At 46.0% G+C, this 17901-nt stretch overlaps 7 protein-coding genes across 7 annotated transcripts; 3 read left to right on the top strand and 4 right to left on the bottom strand.

The window, feature by feature from the left end:
- Positions 1 to 1064: 1064 nt before the first annotated feature.
- On the top strand, positions 1065 to 4197 carry RhiXN_11415 (tyrosinase; the record flags this gene model as incomplete). The annotated part of the gene is made up of 16 exons (XM_043331230.1): positions 1065 to 1127; positions 1189 to 1224; positions 1281 to 1395; positions 1448 to 1524; positions 1580 to 1696; positions 1749 to 1819; positions 1869 to 2063; positions 2122 to 2143; positions 2202 to 2218; positions 2273 to 2384; positions 3077 to 3167; positions 3223 to 3278; positions 3315 to 3550; positions 3634 to 3994; positions 4048 to 4114; positions 4163 to 4197. The coding sequence occupies 16 exons, from the start codon at positions 1065 to 1067 to the stop codon at positions 4195 to 4197; spliced, it is 1671 nt and encodes a 556-aa protein (XP_043184740.1).
- Positions 4198 to 4523: 326 nt separating this feature from the next.
- Positions 4524 to 6592, bottom strand: RhiXN_11414 (U3 small nucleolar RNA-associated protein 14; the record flags this gene model as incomplete). Its single annotated transcript, XM_043331229.1, has 9 exons — positions 4524 to 4562; positions 4618 to 4740; positions 4803 to 4898; positions 4949 to 5023; positions 5078 to 5159; positions 5206 to 5275; positions 5329 to 5983; positions 6123 to 6416; positions 6479 to 6592. The coding sequence occupies 9 exons, from the start codon at positions 6590 to 6592 to the stop codon at positions 4524 to 4526; spliced, it is 1548 nt and encodes a 515-aa protein (XP_043184739.1).
- Positions 6593 to 6635: 43 nt separating this feature from the next.
- RhiXN_11413 (U3 small nucleolar RNA-associated protein 14) lies at positions 6636 to 7730 on the bottom strand (the record flags this gene model as incomplete). The annotated part of the gene is made up of 4 exons (XM_043331228.1): positions 6636 to 6766; positions 6825 to 6982; positions 7009 to 7301; positions 7359 to 7730. The coding sequence occupies 4 exons, from the start codon at positions 7728 to 7730 to the stop codon at positions 6636 to 6638; spliced, it is 954 nt and encodes a 317-aa protein (XP_043184738.1).
- Positions 7731 to 8007: 277 nt separating this feature from the next.
- RhiXN_11412 (tetratricopeptide repeat protein 1) lies at positions 8008 to 8973 on the top strand (the record flags this gene model as incomplete). Its single annotated transcript, XM_043331227.1, has 5 exons — positions 8008 to 8175; positions 8228 to 8536; positions 8587 to 8623; positions 8696 to 8848; positions 8900 to 8973. 5 exons carry the CDS (start codon positions 8008 to 8010, stop codon positions 8971 to 8973), a joined length of 741 nt encoding a protein of 246 aa, XP_043184737.1.
- Positions 8974 to 10589: 1616 nt separating this feature from the next.
- RhiXN_11411 (RNA recognition motif protein) lies at positions 10590 to 11404 on the bottom strand (the record flags this gene model as incomplete). Its single annotated transcript, XM_043331226.1, has 5 exons — positions 10590 to 10656; positions 10706 to 10800; positions 10852 to 10881; positions 11235 to 11325; positions 11385 to 11404. The coding sequence occupies 5 exons, from the start codon at positions 11402 to 11404 to the stop codon at positions 10590 to 10592; spliced, it is 303 nt and encodes a 100-aa protein (XP_043184736.1).
- Positions 11405 to 13682: 2278 nt separating this feature from the next.
- RhiXN_11410 (GNAT family acetyltransferase) lies at positions 13683 to 14510 on the bottom strand (the record flags this gene model as incomplete). The annotated part of the gene is made up of 2 exons (XM_043331225.1): positions 13683 to 13961; positions 14019 to 14510. 2 exons carry the CDS (start codon positions 14508 to 14510, stop codon positions 13683 to 13685), a joined length of 771 nt encoding a protein of 256 aa, XP_043184735.1.
- Positions 14511 to 15078: 568 nt separating this feature from the next.
- Positions 15079 to 17512, top strand: RhiXN_11409 (Flavin containing amine oxidoreductase; the record flags this gene model as incomplete). Its single annotated transcript, XM_043331224.1, has 13 exons — positions 15079 to 15182; positions 15244 to 15328; positions 15380 to 15510; positions 15568 to 15574; positions 15629 to 15840; positions 15894 to 16026; positions 16090 to 16232; positions 16301 to 16577; positions 16624 to 16727; positions 16782 to 16786; positions 16933 to 17069; positions 17125 to 17185; positions 17265 to 17512. The coding sequence occupies 13 exons, from the start codon at positions 15079 to 15081 to the stop codon at positions 17510 to 17512; spliced, it is 1647 nt and encodes a 548-aa protein (XP_043184734.1).
- Between the last annotated feature and the right edge of the window lie 389 nt (positions 17513 to 17901).

Here is a 17901-nt window from a genome sequence, read left to right as displayed (position 1 = left end):
AATGCTCATGAGATCAATAGTACAGTACTGGAGAGCTTGCAATCGAATTGCATCATTTCTGACTAAGGCTATCAATCACACGAGTTTGTCCTTGCTTACCATGAAACCGAAGTGAGGAAGGCAGAATAATAGAAAGAGACGGTCGGTGGCGATGCCGGGGCCTGCAGTAGGGCAGCGTGCCCAAAAACGGCAGTGAATTTTGGGCACAGCGCGGGTGGGTATGCCAACCGCGTGTCTATTGGACATAGCGAAAGAGGACGATGGAGGACCGTTACTATTGGATAACCAAATTGAACACATTGAAATGAACGATCGTCCCGTGGATTAGGCGTCTATTCCTCAGGCCAACGCATCATACAGCGCTCGATCAAGCCCTCCACCGTTGTGTCCTACTTGAAACCATCAGGTCTCCCACATCAGACTGATTCGACGGGTGTATAGGCGGGAACCTTGTTTTACGATATGTGCATAACTACGCGTAGACTTGGCACGTCCAATCTTCCAAAATTATACAATATAACAAATTCAACTCGGTATAGGTTTTTGCCCAATATTTCACGTTCTTGGCAGGGGCTAATGTGCAAAAAATTGGCAAACTTGGTAGCGGCAGCCAGCCCATGGAAATCTATAAAGGCTGTGCTATGTTATACCATGAAACAAACTAGCCAATTCATTGGCGTGAATGATTTCCCCGTTGAACTTGACTTAGTTGTTTGCAACCATAAGCAAATACTTGGCGCATCACTTCCACGACGAATTGGGGCTTCTCCATTCTAAATTAGATTCAACCTTTTGATTTCTAGCTTGTGTCCATGTACTCATCCACGCAACCGGAGCTTCTTGGTCGGCATACGAGTGGATAATGCGACCTTCTCCCGCCCTCCGTTCCTCACAGCCTTTTACGGTATAAAAAAGCCTCATATCAAACCAGCTGTCTCCATCCCGTTCACTTTTCACTAGCTTTGACAGATGCGTTCTTCAGTCCTAAACCTCTTTCTCTCTGCTTTGACCGTCGTCTCAGCTACTCTAGCCATCGTCTCTTGGGACGCCAAACTCTACTGGAGATGGAGGCTGCTCCAGCCCGGCTGTACGAAAAGAGTGGAGATTTGGACCCCGCTGTACAACAGGTAAATCGACTGAGCCAAAGTTTTCTACATTATGAAAATTTTAACGCTATTTGGATCTCAGAACTATATTTCGGCTGTAAAATGCCTAGCAACCAAGGTTTGATTCTTAAACACTTGATGGCTTAGTCCATTTGCTCATAATTTGTCTCAAAGCCCGCTCGCGTCAACGGTTATTCGGGTGCCACATTATACGACGACTTTGCTACGGTTCATATGATGCTCGCCGATCGTATTCATTTCGTCGCTCAGTTTCTTCCATGGCATAGATGTAATTGGTTCTTATCCGGAATAGGAACGAAAGTACTGATGATACATTTCAGGGTTTGTACATGCATATGAGGGTGCGTTGAAGGAGTGTGGGTACACTGGAAGCGCTGTCTACTGGGACTGGACTAGGGTAAGTCCATTTACGTCCATGACACCCCAAAATGCGATCTTAAAGCACCTTTCAGGATGCTGGTCCCAACGTCGTTAACTCCCCCATCTTTGATCCTGTTACCGGATTCGGAGGTACTGGTACCAATATCACGGAAAGATCCCCAGTTGCTACTGGTCCCTTTGTCAACTTCGTAAGTAACAAATACTCATGGCTATGAAAATCAAAAGTAATACAAATCGTAGACTGTCGTGACGTATGCCGACTATTTTGGAGGTGGAAAATATTACGATCGCCCGCACTTTTTGGAAAGGAAGTGAGTGGTAATATTTCCCGCTCTTTCGCGGTACACTAATGGTCGCTAGTTTCATCTCGATGCCTACGAGGAACGGCACTGTTGTCGTTGTTCCTGCGAGCGAAGATGGGACCATGCTCTCAGAAAGATACACGGAAACCATGATGAACAACATCGTGAATAATGGCCAGGATTTCGAGTCGTTCCGTGGACCATTCGAAGGTATTCCTCATGCAGCTATTCATGATACTATTGGTGGTGACATGTAAGCAAATCATTGATGAAACTATTACTGAGACTTTGAGCTGATTATTTTGTTACAGGGGTCCGTCAAGTAGCCCAAGCGTGCGTATAATTTGGCATTTTCCGTTTACTTTTGTTCTGACCTCTTTTGCTTATGAAGGAACCCTTTTCTGGCTTGTAAGTTGTAATTTTATACATGATGCGCATATACTGATTGTTGCGTCTGTCTAGCACCACACAAATGTCGACCGCTGGTGGTGGAAGTGGCAACAACTCAACGGCTCCGCCAGAGCGCTTCAATATACCGGAAACACAATCCAAGGCTCATCGGAACTGGATGCAAGTGCGCAAGACATGATGCCATTCCTAGGTTTGATGGGTCTGAGCGACATACCTGTCTCGGATGTGCTTTTAACTAATAGTAAGCGATTTTCTCGTATGCGATTATTGTCGCTAACATAAAGCACTATGAAGCATCTAAATTGTGCTATGTCTATGACTATTAGGCCCACATACACTGGAACCAACTCGTGGTTATTATATCAATATCCGTGGCCTATGCCTATTCCTGTACATTTGCTCTAATATGTAGATATCGTGGTGATTGTGTTTAATAAATTCATTAACCTTAACCCCAATCAGAAGAGCCCAGTAGTATAGTGGTACCTATATTTCAAGGCCTCCATGACCCGGTTCTAGCTATGACCATAAGTGACAGTCATAGCTATCGAGTTGGTCCAAGATCTACACAGTGCCAGGTCGGGATTGCGATTTGAATATCTTGGAGTTGAAAAAACTGGTAGGCCTCGAGGCAGACCTAAAAACTGCTCTATATTCGGAAATACGCATTAGGTTTGATCGACTCCGTGACTTATCCATTCCTATTACTGTATATAGAACTCTTGTCGCCATCGCACCACAGGCGAGGTATCCATGACCTCCGCGATCAACCTATGGGCAATTCCACATATAAATGCGCATAGGTTTCACGCGACAATACTTCCTGAGAATACTGAGGGCTAAAAGGTGTTTCAGAAGAAGAAGTTCGAGGTTGTTGATCAAGTGGCCGATGCGGTGCAACTCCCTGAAAGCAAGTGTAGTTATATCGAAGATTCTTCACTAGGGCGTTAGCATTCTTGTACCAACGTCTTCGTTGACCAAGTATCTCACAAGTCCCACAGTTTGGGTCAAAGAAATAAAGATTTACCCGTACATCTTGACTCAGCTACTTTCCGAGGTGAATGACTCGAGGATTGATGTGATATATACATAGTCAATATTCGTTCCTCTGCTTGAGCTTATACTACGACTCACATGTCACCCCAGTAATTATCCCTTCAATTCACGTTATGCATCTATTCTTCAACATAATCCTGCAACGGACGAACCATTCATCTCACTTCCTGCTCCCCACTCCAACATACGATTAACGCCCGCCCGAATCAGCGATATTGATGCCATCAAAGCAAAAGATTTACCCGTACATCTTGACTCAGCTACTTTCCCGAGGTGAATGACTCGAGGATTTGTGATATATAGTCAATATTCGTTCCTCTGCTTGAGCTTATACTACGACTCACATGTCACCCCAGTAATTATCCCTTCAATTCACGTTATGCATCTATTCTTCAACATAATCCTGCAACGGACGAACCATTCATCTCACTTCCTGCTCCCCACTCCAACATACGATTAACGCCCGCCCGATCAGCGATAGATGCTATTCCTCCTCCAATTATGAACAGTCCCGAAGTTGCTCTGAGCCTTAACAGCCCGCCGTTTCCATTCCTACGAGAGCATGGCAGAGCGTGGTTGCAGGATAGCGTCCGTGACTATGAAAGTGCGATGGTTCATATCAGAAATGCGGATGAGAATGTCGGGTACATCGGTGCATTCCCCCTGAGGCATATTAGAGAAGTTGGCTCAGACGGACTCGAAACCTTTCTCGGTGATGTACGACTCAACCGAGAGGGCAGGTTCGAGAGCATAGATGACACACACCTTAGGGAAGCAAAGATACGGAGAACGCGAGTCTACCTCCAGGTGACCCCAACATTGTCTGGTCCTTCGGCGGTGGGCAATAAGTTCCCGTAACTCATGTCTGAGCTAACGGTGAATTAGATTATATTTCTCCGACTCAACAGGAGGGCACGTGAAGGATTGTTACTGTTATCAAGGAGGGCACGTGAAGGATTGTTACTGTTATCACCTAGAGATACCTGTAGACCCGAATGATGGAAGCGTGGTGCAGACAGGCTGTTAAATAAGAAAGTTGCTACGAATGCGAATACGATCTATCCGCACGCGCGAGCATGAGCATTATGGTCACCATTTTTTACAGGGAAGTCTAAAACGCATCCGTAAAGCGCATATATATGGTCAATAATTGTGAATCGGGCCATGAGCGGTCCTAACACACACTCCAATAATATAAAATCTAGCGCAAGGCAAAACGATATACAAATACAATCTGATACAATCCTCAAAACATCCGTTCCAGTGGGTCGATGACGGTTCCCATCTACAGGAGAAACCTTCAGCACAGGCTCATGTATCAATATATGCCGCATGCGAACCTTTTTGACCACCCTCGGCAAAACAGCCCTCTGATGTGCTACTCGGGTGTTCCACTCCGTCCCAATAGGCGTAGCCATACTTCTCGCGAACTGCTCCTTGCTCGTATAGGGATAAGGCAAGTCCTTCACCAAATATTTGGCTGCTTTTTTGTCTTTCTTTTCGGAGATTATAATGTTCTTTTTACCTGCATCAGCGGCTTGGATGCATCTACTCCGGCAATTTTCTTGATAAGATTGGGACGAGCTGCTTGTTTTTTGGTACCACGGCCACCCCATGAGCCCTATCGCATTATTCGTTAGAGGCTATTTGCCATCTGTCTCATAAACCTACCCATCCTGCCAAAGTAGTGTCAACTTCCTTCGGAGCATCTTCTTCAATCACACGTTGTTTCTCGGCTGCAAAATCCTACCAACGGATTTTTCAACCTATGAGATAACCAATAAGTTAATAAATACCCACCTCAACAACGTTATCGCCAGCGAAGGCCATGGCTACGAGTTCACGCTGCTTGAACGCTGCTGGAGCCTTTTCGTCTGTATCGCTACCCTCGTCATCCGAAGGTACCCTCGTCATCCGAAGGAGCGTACGCCAAATCAACCGTCTTGGCTGTCTCCTTGACAGATCGCGTATCAGGTCTTGTCTTTTCTTCAGAAACAACTAAAACTTGGTCGATATCGATTTCTACTGCTGCATCCTCCTTCGCCGAGTACGCTCCTCCTCGCTCTTCGTTTGAACTTTTTGCATTTTGGTTACTTGCCTAACGTTGTTTTTGCGTGCGATCTTCCCCGAATTAGGTGTCGTGGTGGCCAGCCATGGGTTGGAAGTATTGTCAGGCTCGAGAGTGGTAGCCGAGTTAGAGATGGACAACGTATTGAGAGGCGGAGGCGACTCTGCAGGGATGGGGGGAGAGAGTTGCGGGTATCTGACGGAGATTCGTGTGAATCGGATGACTTGAGTGTGCTCGATATATCCGAGTATGTTGCCGGGGGCTTTGTATGATATTAGCATAAACGAACTTCGTGGCCAGAAATAATAGCGTACCTGAACCTGCCCTGGTTTATATATCCTCCTTCCTAGATTACCACCAACCACTTCATCACCCATCGAGTTTTCAATCTTGGAATCTATTTGCAAGCCAAGCATTTCCAGTCTCGTCTCATTGGCCATCGTCCCGACTTCACGATCTGCTCTGGCGATCGCATCTCGCATAAACTTCATACCCATGATTCCCTTGGCACGAATAAGTGACTCGGCTTGTCCGAGCTCTTCAAGCTCCTGGATATCCCTATCTTCGCCATGACTATCGTCGTCATCGCTGCTTTCTTCCCCTCCCGCGATCTTCCGCCTCAGAATCTCGGCTCGATCCTGAAGGATTTTCACAGCCCCCATTTCCTCCTCGTCCCTCTCCCTTATTGCGCATAGCCTTGGCCCACTTGCCCGTGGTTCGATGCCTCAAGGTTGCTCGTTCCTTCGCCCGTTCTACTTCGGCCCGCATCCTATCTACTTCTTCCCCTTCGTCCAGTCCTAACTCGACTGCAGCCTCCTTTTGCTTTTCCTTCTCCCGCTTCTTCATCCGTCTATACGCTTTGCTCTTGATCTTAGCAACACGCTTGGCCTTGATATCCGCACGGAACATGAGCTCTCTGGTCAATCGAAGTTGGGCACGACGGGCGGCAAGATCCTCTTCTGAGATTGTCGCAGCTGCGAGAGTATTTTCTGCTTCTGCAGCCGCGGCGTCTGTGTGCAGGTTCGCGGCGCGAAGAAGAGAGGAAATGGCGCTCTCCATGGCGGTAGACGGCTGTTCCGGACCACATGGTTAGAAGAGTATTAAAAAAGATTATTAGTGTATATGAGACGAACCTGAAATCGATCAATAACATCCCATTCGACGTGCCTTTCTTTCCAGCGGCAGGGCCTTGCAAAGGGAAAGCCAAGTGCTCTGCGTCTCGAATCCTTTTCATCGTCGGCGCCCATTTTTGAACTTCCTGTTTGGTTTGTTCGTACGCCGCCTCTCTATCTATCCGGTCTTGGATTCGTTGGGGAAGTGGCGCGGTAAGTGCGGATTGGTCGTGCTTTGGAGAGCCTTTGTTGATTGGGATAGCGAAGAAGTGGGTGCAATAAGATCGGAAAGTGTTAAAATTTGGGTTCCTGTTAAATAAAGTATCAGAGAAATACCGAGAAATTAGCGATAAATGCAAGAGCGCACCACTCTTAGTTCCGAACTCTCCCTCAGGTCCAGCCTCCGTTCGGTCCTGAAGCACGACGCGTTTTTTGCCAGCTCTGTCCGCCGAGCCTTCTTCGAGTTTACGTTTTTTGGAAGATGTGTCAAGAGTGGAAATAAAGTCGGCCAGTTGGTGTCGGCCTCTAGGTCGTCGTGTGAGGTCACAGACGGCGCCTCAGGATCTGATTCCATTTCTTGTTCCGACCCTGACTCGGATTGGGCATTATCTTCGAGCATTTTTGACAGTTCAACCGTAGCTCCGACGTCTCCACTCTCCACATCTTCCTCCTCTTCATCCTGGGAGTCCTCATCTGAACCTTCTGAGCCATGAGCGATTGGTTTTGGGGTCGGTTCGTTGTCTTCGTCTTCATCCTCGTTTAAATCGACATCTGTCACAAATGAGACCTTGATCGACTTCTCAGTAGCCTTGCCCTTCCCTTTGGTAGCCTTCCCTTTTGAGCCCTACTATATCCGTTCATCTCGAAGATAAGCTGTGCTAGTTTCCCCACTACTACTCACATTAAACTTGAAATTTGCGAATCTTTCTTCATCGCTCTCGTCCTCAAACGCCGCATCACTATCGATTTCTTCATCGTCGTCACTCCCAACAACGCCGTCCTCATCCGCGTTTGCAATCCTCAGCCTCAGGTTCTCCTTGACCTCGTCCAGCCCTTTGTCCTCTTCATCCGAATCCTTTCCTAAACCTGTTTCCTCTTCTCGGCCGAGAGAGAGCCCAACGCCTGATCTTCGCACTTTGCCAGTAGAGTATTCATATACGTCTAGGGCGTCGGAGGACTTGAGAGCTTTTCGAGCCGCATAGCCCCGTGCATTTGCTCGTGAGGCCTTGAGAGACGACTTGGGCTTCTTGGAACGTGGTGGTCGAGGAGCCATCTCCTGAAGCGGTGGTGTGAACTATATGAGCAGAAGGGTTAATAGAGACACATACTAACTAAATTTTGATGGTTATAATTCTTAATGGTGCTAGAGTCCAATTTCACGTATACTCTACACGGGCCAGCCTATCCAGTGGCGCATAGACTCAAGTTATCGACGTCAAGAAAGTTTGGCTGAAATTTGTTTAGAGGTGAGTAGCACAGCCACTGGGTAATCAGCACGTGATGAGTGGCCACAGGGCGGTAAGTGACGTCTTTGCCACCACACTTTAACCATGCCTTCGATTGAAGAATTACCTTCTGGATCTGGAAGTACTGTCAAATCTCCCAAGGCAGAAAACATGGAGTTGGAGTCGGACTCTGAAGACGAGTTTCATGATGCTTGTGACCGGGTAGCGCCAAGAGAAGGCGCGGCTATTGAGTTTACGGAAGAGGAAATACTTGTAAGCCCATTGATCAATTCCTTGATCCGAAATGTTACAAGCATGATTATAGGATCTCCTTTCTAGAGCTGAGTTGTCAAAGTCCCAGGGGAATAAACTATATGTCGAGGACCGATGGGAAGAAGCGAAAGAACATTACAAGCATGGCTTGACGTGTGCGCCTAAACGCAAGCATAGCCCTCCGAAACCAACACCAAACGGGAGAGAGGGCAGGCTCGACCCTCGCTCGTCAACAGAGCCCGAATCACGACCTCCGGAGGCAGAATCCTCTTCATCTGAGGAACTATCCGAACTAGAAAAGAAATCGGCCTCATTACGTGCACAACTTAATTGCAATGTTGGTGCTTGTTGTGTCAAACTTGTGCGCCATCCCTACTTTTATTCTGGCCGCAAAACTTATCATTTGTACAGGGCGACCATGAAGGAGCAGTCAAAGCCTGTACTGAAGGTGTGCTGATAAGTTTTTTTTACCCGAATACCGTATAAGAAACTAATGTTATTTATAACCTAATATTAATAGACTACACAACTCTCCTGGAGCTCCTCCCCCCTTCATCAAAGGGCTCGGTCCGAGTTGCTCTAACGAGGTTAAAGCCTCGCGTTCAGGAAGCTAAAGAAAAAGAGACAGCAGAAATGATGGGCAAGCTTAAGGATTTAGGGAATAGCCTATTGGGTGAGTGGTTCGTGGTTTATGAGCATGGCCTATAATAAATTGATTGGGTAGGGAGGTTCGGGCTGTCGACTGATAATTCCAATTTACTCCGAATGGCCAAGGAGGATATGGAATCAACTTTGTGAGGTGATAGCATGAATTACCCCCAGAATCAGAGAGTGGATTGAATGGACTTTTTGGTTATGTAGACGGAGTCGCCTAATGATTATTGCCTTGTTTTAATGATCAGTATATGCACTAACTTACGGAACTAGCGTCGTAGTGACTACGTTGACTCGATGATTTCAACATTAGAATCGACACCATAAGACCTTACGCATTCGGGCCGACCTCTGCGTATTTTGAGCCTGCTTTGTTTTACGCTGCGGGGGATCGGTTTGGGCCCAGTGTCTCGTCTTGTTGGTGGTTGATTAGAGCAACAACCCCCAGCCACCACACAATGTTTCTTCATGAAACGAAAGTATGGATGAGGACAAGAACAAGGGGTGAGAGGTGACAAGTAGGAGAATGTAGTATATTCTTTGCACTAGTGGTTGATCTATATGCTGCGATCTTATAAAGTGCCCAGAGGTACGGAAAACTCTTGCTAGCAATACATAGCAAGAGTTGCTACCCTCAATTTAGTGCGAGCGCTGTTTTAGTTTACCTTTTCCATAGACTTCTTACCCACCGGATTCAATACATGGAGATTAACATTATGTTACTAATGTTCACCTGCAGGTAGGGCACCACAGTGTACGTCCTCTACTGTTTGTCCCATACCCAGGCTCCTATATGGCATCTACCTCAACGCATGTATGGACAAAAAGTAAAGATATCACATAAGTTACCTAATATACATTAATTCTTTGTATGCGCAAGGTTGAGCTTTGACTCTGTTGTGCATGATGCTTTATTCTTATTCGTTTTTTTTATTGTACTGTGCTATTTCAAACCCACTCATAGAAACAATACTGGCTCGATCCTCCTGAATCCTCTCCAGCTTTGCATTCGTCACTCTGCATCCTGGCTAGCGAGAAGCTCTATTCTCATTTTATTGGTGTCAGATTGAATGCTGAATTTGCATTGCGTCACGTGGTATAAATAAGCGCTTAATTCAAAACAAGTTGATCTTTGAATTCGGTCAGAGTGGCTTGAACACACTCTCAACCAGGAAAAACGCAATTTAAATCCTTATCGAGTCAAAAAGGCAAACTTACAAAAGATCCTTTGACAATTTGCTATGTCATAATTCACAAAATTGAGTTGATTGTTTGAAGGTAGGGCCGGGTTGGTCACGTAGTCCATAACGTCAAGGATTAGGCCCCGCCCTGCTCAGCTGCGATACAGAGCATTGCACGAACAAGTTCGTATATACGGATATACATAACGAAGGATAGGATGATCTTCAGAGCCTAGTATCAGCGGGGAATCTAGCACAAAGCAACCAGACAAGCCTAGTCTCCCGAGACGCGAGCACAATCAGTCTCAACCAGTTGATAGCACTATTTATCTGTGCCGCATTCCTTACCAATCTTTGATACCTTGAGAAACTATGTATTATAATCACTTGACTCAGGCATTCACTGCGAAACAAAAGAGTCCTATGGACTCTCTTTTAGAGAGTCTGACGATTACTGGGGTCAGAGGAGCACCAAATATCTTGTCAACAGAGATTTCATGTACAATTGGATAATAACCAGGAGATGAGCCATAGAGATTCTAACTAATGGGCTCAGGGGTGTTGACGTCGAGGCGGTCTTCAGGTTCCACGAGGGTTGGCAAGGTTGACCTTGATTCGACGGCCATCGAGGTCTTGGTCATTCATACTGTGAATGAAATTAACCTACGAAAGCCATATAACCAGGTCTAACTTACCCTCCAACAGCGGCGTTGGCCTCTTCTCCAGATGAATATGTTACGAACCCAAATCCGCGGCTGCGACCAGTATCACGGTCACGCATAACGATTGACTGCAGTATGGTCAGTCAATAGGATCAATGCATAAACGTCCTAGAGCGCACATCTAGAACTTGGCCATAATCTGAGAACGCCTGATCCATTGAACAGTTCAGCAAAGACACAGGAAATCATCAGTAATGACAGACGTTACGCAAGTTTTCATCAGTAGTGTTCCACGATAAGTTGCCTGTATGCACACCCCAGTTCAAACAAATGTGAATGGGTGGTAAAATGATAAACAGAGTCAGTATGGCATACTACAAAATACCTGCATAGAAACAATGAAAAAGATATCCAAAGAGGATGTATAGCATCTATACAAATGAATTTACTAGTGGAATTAGACTACTAACCAACGTAGACTTTAGACGACATGGCACCGTATCTTTGCGTTTGCAAATGGTTAATACAAAGTATTGATGGGAGTAGTATGTATGATGCATACCAAGCTCCCAGGTAGCGGAGCTTTATAGCCTAAAGGTGCACGGGCCATTGCGTACGCAAGCCAGTACGAAGCTGCGCTATCGTATCCAGATCTGTGAAGTAAGACGTAAATTACATGGCTCTATCTCCGCTCAACGTGTTGTCATCTGACCGCGTGTACGGCGGTAGCATGTGAGGCTGAAATAATCGTACGGTAACTGTAACGTTAATAATCGAGTGTAATAAACAACCTTGCGTGAATCAATACGAGTGAGACAATAATAAACAAGTAGAGCTTAGAGTCGAACAAGTTGGCTATCAAATTCAATCGAATTAAAGTAATAAAATACAAAGTCGTCCGTCTACAGGCTAACTATTGATAGGTCTTTTATGTGCTTCTGGTACAGGTATTCTGCCGTCGCATGTATATGCGTGCGGCTTCGTTCAGTCTCATTCAGATTCTTAGCCTAGCCTCGTGCTAAGGCTCTTTATTTCATTATATCTTATCATTATTGTCTGCAGTTGCTGCGGACTTGTTTGTTACTGCAGTATACATGTACATGTATATTTGTCTTGTTATGGTGCATAAGGCTCGGGGGCTTTGGGGCCGTGCCCCAGGACCCCGGTTATCCCGGTGGAAGCTCCTTCGGAAATCCAGTCCCCTACTAGTGTTCATATCCGGGAGCTTTTCGGAGACGATCCATAGGACCCATGTCCAAACCCCAAAGATGCCTCGGACCTCAAACCCCCCATGTCCGGAAGTTGAATGATGCCTCAGGTACTATGCGCCCGGCGCTTAAATGTAAATACATATATATACATATTTTCCTTTTACAATTGCGCTCTGGTTTTTGAACCTACCCGCGGTATGCCTTCTCTAGCTGGGGTAAAAGACTCACCAATTTATCTTTCTCCTCAATTAGCTGGCCCTCCTTTGGTTCTACCTCTTCAGTTTCCAAGCCTCGCGTGTTCACAAAGCCAACACGCATCAAGAGCTTGTTTGTTGGTCATGTAAGACTAAGAGCAGCAAAGATTTATGCGTGCGTAGAGAATGAAAGAGCCCCAAGTGTTGGGATTTGTACACCAGATGTGTGCGTATGTATCCGGGACCCCAAACTCAAAATGGAATGGGCAAACAGTATATAAAATTTAAACTAGGAAATACAGTCACCCAACCCTCAATCAAGGCTACAAGTTGAATATTGTTACAATCAAGATTGTTCCTAGTACGGTGTCAGACGTCGGGAAAATAATCATCCGGCTGCTGGACCCCACGTGATGTCCGGAAGCTGAAGATGATGTCCAGATTTGCACGATGCCTACCCGGAAAAAAACGGTGCCTCGCCCCTTCCGCCACTAGGATCCATGTCCGGAAGCCAAAGAAGCCTCCATCGGAAAAACCGGGTCCTTGTGCCCCGTGGTCATGTGGTCCTTTTTTTTTTTTTACAGTATACACGTCCATATATAAGTAATACGGGAGCCATATGCGAACAAGGCAAACCGCTCACTCACGTGGTCCTTACATGGCACTCATAGCAAATTCCAGGCGGACTACGTGGGTGAGCCCAATTCTTGAAACAAATAGTCACCAAAATGTAAACGGGCATTGTGCATTGCATCTACTGCCCTAGTGAAGTAGGACGGTTGTGCTGGTGAGTGTTTACAGGAGCATACTCTGGCTTCCTTATAATTGACATTGTTCACAGTTCTTAGGCGCATTCAGTGGCGGCTGGATGGGCAATCTTGATATTTGTGACCATTGAACTCAGTTCATCTGTATCAACTACTGATTTTGCTTTTTCATAGCTCCCTTGCCTCCAACCTCATCTGATGTTGCGGCGAATCCAAAGCCACAGCCGCAGGCGACAATCTCTTCAGAGCAAGTTTCGAACTCAAGAAATAGAAGTTCTATCCGAACATACTTCTCAAATGGGTATTTACGATCGAAGTTGGAGATGATGAAACTGCGACCAATCAACTCTGATCTGAGCATATAGGATATCGCGTTCAACTTATGAAGAGAATTTTACAGAGATGCTGATAATCTTATTCTCTTGTGCGCTAAAAATTCATGGATACAGTATCATGCAGACATAGCTGAGAAGATATTCATATTAATGTGGTCTAAATATATGCATACATCCAAAGAATCGCAGCAAATTGAGATGGCGCACCGAAACAAAGATAACACAATCAATAAGCAGATCAAAGCGGACCCAATTGTCACGGGTACTGCTCAGCACAACATTGGCTGATAAGTACTCGAAGGAGTTTTCTTCGGTCTGATTTTGGTTCTCGACTTCGATATCTCATGAGTAGTCAGCATCTACTAGGACAGTGAGATTCGAACTAAACTATCTAACTGTTAGTTAACGCAACCTGTACTGAAGGCGGCTGGACTTCAATCGCCTATTGGCCTGGAAATATTGCCTTCGATTACAAATTAACGTATATTATCCATGAAATGGGTCTACAAAGGTGCGCGTATGTCCCTACGAAGAATGATGCTGTCCTTGATATGGCCGCCCTTGCTTTCAGGGAATTGCACGGCCCCGATCACTCGATCAACAATCTCGAACCCGTTTTTTAAAAACACCTTTTGGCTACCGATGTTTTCGGGGAAGGTGGCCGCGTAAAACCTATGTGCATTCATATGAGGGGTCGCCCATAGGTCGATCATCGTCTTGATTGCCGCAGTCATGATACCTCGCCCGTGATGTGTTGGCCGAAGATAGTCTGTTTGACTCATCTAAATCAACGGGATAAGGTGCGGCAAAACTTGACACCTGCCTCCGAATGTCCATACGATATCCGGATCTCCTGGAGGGAGGATCATGTTTGCATTCACCATCGCTGCTCTAGTTTCCTGATACTTTATTTCGCAGAATGCAGATTCTCGGATAAGACCAATATCCCCCAAAAATGTCTCAGTTCCATCGGGCGCGACCTCCCTGATGTGCCTCAGTGGTGCTAGATCAAGAAAGCCGACATCCCCATCGATATTCGACATGTGTACCATCGCATTTTCGTAGTCTTGGACTCGGTCTTTTAACCACCCGTCGCAATGCTCTCGAAGATAAGGATAAGGAGGAGTTGCAAAGTTCATAATAACTTCTGGAACATTCATTAACGGTAAGATTTCGTTCGTGTCGTCCAGTCGTGGTGGAGTCAAACGGATGTTGGAATACGGTGCGAGTAAGGCAATAAAAGGCTCATCGGTCTCAGAGTTATACTGGACCGTGTCTGCATAACGTGAGTTATAAGGATAGTTTTCAGACGAATGAGTTGGCTTAGGCATCATTAAGCTTGGTGAAAGTCGTCGCGGTTTGAATACGATCAACTAAAGCGAACGACATGGATACATATATAAGCGCTCGGCTGCCACCATGACTCGGGCTTGAAGTGTGACCACATGGTTCCGGCATCAACCGGGAACTAAAATTGTCTCCAAGTTCAAATATTGGAATTGCGGGACCGGAGTACGGAAGAACACAGATGGCTGGTTTGCATCGGTCTAAATGTTAGGTTATCTCATCTTCTCTGGATTGAGACTACCAGGGGGTGGTTCGAGCTATTTGCTAGTTAATACTAGGTACCGGGCGAGCCTTTACAAGTCAGCTTGTTCCCAAATACAACAAGTATAGCTTCGTCAAAGAGAAAGGATATACCGAAATACCAAGACGGTTCGTCAGTAGTCGGCGGTTGTCAATTCTGAGCCTCTTTGGTTTGTCCTGGGTATGGCTGCACAAAAGACCCGATTTTGAATGTACTCATAAATAGAGACCAACTGTGCGAATACCTGAATGTGAGCAGAATCCAACCAAGCCGACAGGTGTAGAACGGATTAGTCTGCAAGCTCTGAGCTAATGAAGCGCCATGATCCACGGACGATCGCCGATCCCAGTGTATCTGATTTGGTCACCACCGGGTCGCTGCGAACATGGGCACCAGATTCAAGTCGAACCTTGAGGTGAACAGCCGTGTTGGTTGCAACTCGAGAGCTACCGTGACTTTATCCTCACTTGGACAAGTACTTCAACACCTATGAATGAACCACCGCAGCGACCTCGAGTGGCGGTGGTAGGGTCGGGTGTGGCAGGTTTGGCCGCAACTTGGGTAAGCGAAATTCTTGCAGTATCATTGGAAAGATTTAATACGTAAAGCCAGTCACTTAATGAGCATAGCAATGCAGAAGTCCATCTCTTTGAAGCTGACAATCGGCCAGGGGGACACGCTAACACTGTTAGGTTTAAGCGTCCTGGTACAAATGAAGAGGTACAAGGGATTGATGTTGATACGTGAGTGAACTATGTAATTACAGAACTAGCAAAACATAGCATCTAATACAATCCTAGTGGATTTGTAAGATTCGTCTCCTTGGACTACGAAGTATGCATCCAACCTTTCATTTGATAGATTGTTTGCAACCCACCCAGTTATCCCAACTTCCTTCGTTTCCTCGCACTGCCCGATGTTAAGGTCCCGGTGGTCCCTACAGAAATGACATTCAGTGTTTCGCGAGACAAAGGAGACTTTGAATGGGCTGGAAAGGATCCTACGACATTGTTTTGCCAGATCCAAAATCTATTCCGACCCGGGATGTGGAGAATGGTTTGGGATATCTTGCGGTACGCCTTCTCAAATCTCTGCTTTGCGGGGGCACACTATATTTGCCTTTTAGTTTCAATGCCTCGGCCCGTCGCCTGATTGAAGAAAGTAGCGAGTCATCATCAAATACAAAGACCGAACTGAGTATTGGCGATTACTTGACGCAAGAGGGCTACTCCAATGAATTTGTTGATGACTATCTTATAGTGAGTCGGAGACTCCTTGATATTATTGTGAAACAAATCAACTTGTCTTTGGGATGGGTGTAGCCCATGACCGCTGCAATTTGGTCCACACCTCCAGACACCTGTGCTCTCGATTTCCCCGCCCGTACTCTTATCAGGTTTATGCACAATCATCATCTACTTCAGATTATAGGAAAGCCAAAGTGGTTGACTATTCCTGGTGGATCGTATGTACCTTTATCACCCCTATCCCAGAACAGATAACTTATCTAACTATTCCTGAAATATTTCACAGGCACAAATACGTCAATCGTATATTAGATAAACTTCCGAAGCCACAGTTGCATCTATCTACGCCCGTCCAGAGCATCTCAACATCACCAGGGTCTTCCAAAGTGCAAATCAAGCTACCCTCCGGCACAGAAGAGTTTGACCATGTAATTCTCGCAACCCACTCCGACACCTCACTCCGCATCCTCCGCCAAGGGACAGGAGTTACGGCCGACGAAGAAAAAATACTGGAGTCATTCTTATGGAGCAAAAATAGAGCTGTGCTTCATTCGGATGTTGGCGTTAGTCATACGCTTGTTCCGACGCTTTATTCTGATACTCGAATAGCTTATGCCCAAACGGCGCGCGGCGTGGTCATGCTGGAATTATTTGACATTCTCAGAGATAAATGCCCAAGGAGAAAAGAGAGCGAATGTCAATGAGGTATCCTTGTGAGTACAGGCTTTAACCTGTCCCCCTCATTTGCTTACTGGAGACTCTTTCAGAACCTGTACGTATGCCATCGATCATGATATCCACGGACTTGGTTCCGGCATTCCTTACACCGGCACTAGGGTGTATTACCATCCCCCAGAACCCCCATAAACCCGCGCTAAAGTTTGAGCCTGATAGCTAACGTATCTCTGGTTTCAATAGATTGCATGAACCACCTACAACACATCGACGAAAACTATCATGGGCCTGTGCTGGTTACATTAAATCCTCCTTTCGAACCTCGTCCTGAACTGGTGATTGACCAATCACTGTACGAACATCCGGTCATGAGCGCGCAGGTTAGCTATTTGTGGAGACTCTCAGACTTACTTTGCTGATAATTATAATTGTCAGAGTATTGCTGCACAAGCACAACTCCCCAAGATTCAGAATATACGTGGGATATCATATGCCGGTGCGTGGACGAAATATGGCAAGTGACTTTCCCTACCCTCCGCGTTCATGAGCTTCTAATACACATGAAAATAACTCAGGCTTCCATGAAGACGGTTTTACATCAGGTCTTAGAGCTGCGACATCTATCTCTATCCCCGGACTTAAACTCAAGCTCCCGTTCTCCATCGCCTCTCCGGATCGCGCAAGCGGTTCAGTCATCATACGAAAGTTGGGTGAAAACATCTTTGGGACGCTCGAATCCATTAGGTACATGATGAGTGTCGTGATCTGGTGGGCTCTCGGAGCAATAGGTGCGGCAGATACGCCGAAACAGAAGATAAAGTAAACTTGAGTAGACTTTAACGTTATGTGCTGGGCTAAATGGTCTAGATTACAAAGTGTAAATTGCTTCAACGATATTGGATTGATTATCACACGCGTACTCCACTTCCTTGCTATGGGAGCACGACTACCGCAAACCCCAACGTTCGAGTGACGCAGGAGAGCTGCGCCCTTAGCCTATAATATGGTTTAAACGGCACTATGGAGATGCACAAATTCTAGTTTACGTCCCATCGACGTTCTTATGATACTACAAGGTGGCGATGGGTAAAACAACAAATAATATGCAAGATCGGTCTACAAATAAACATTGGCACGACAAATTCACAATCTCATCGCCACGGAGCCTTTGTCTCGGGAACGTTCTCGAGATTGTACCGACTCTAACCTAAA

Source organism: Rhizoctonia solani, chromosome 12, assembly GCF_016906535.1.
Source record: "Rhizoctonia solani chromosome 12, complete sequence".
In the NCBI taxonomy this organism is placed as follows: Eukaryota; Fungi; Basidiomycota; class Agaricomycetes; order Cantharellales; family Ceratobasidiaceae; genus Rhizoctonia; species Rhizoctonia solani.
Note: the sequence above shows the minus strand (reverse complement) of the source record. Positions and strands in the feature narration are given on the sequence as shown.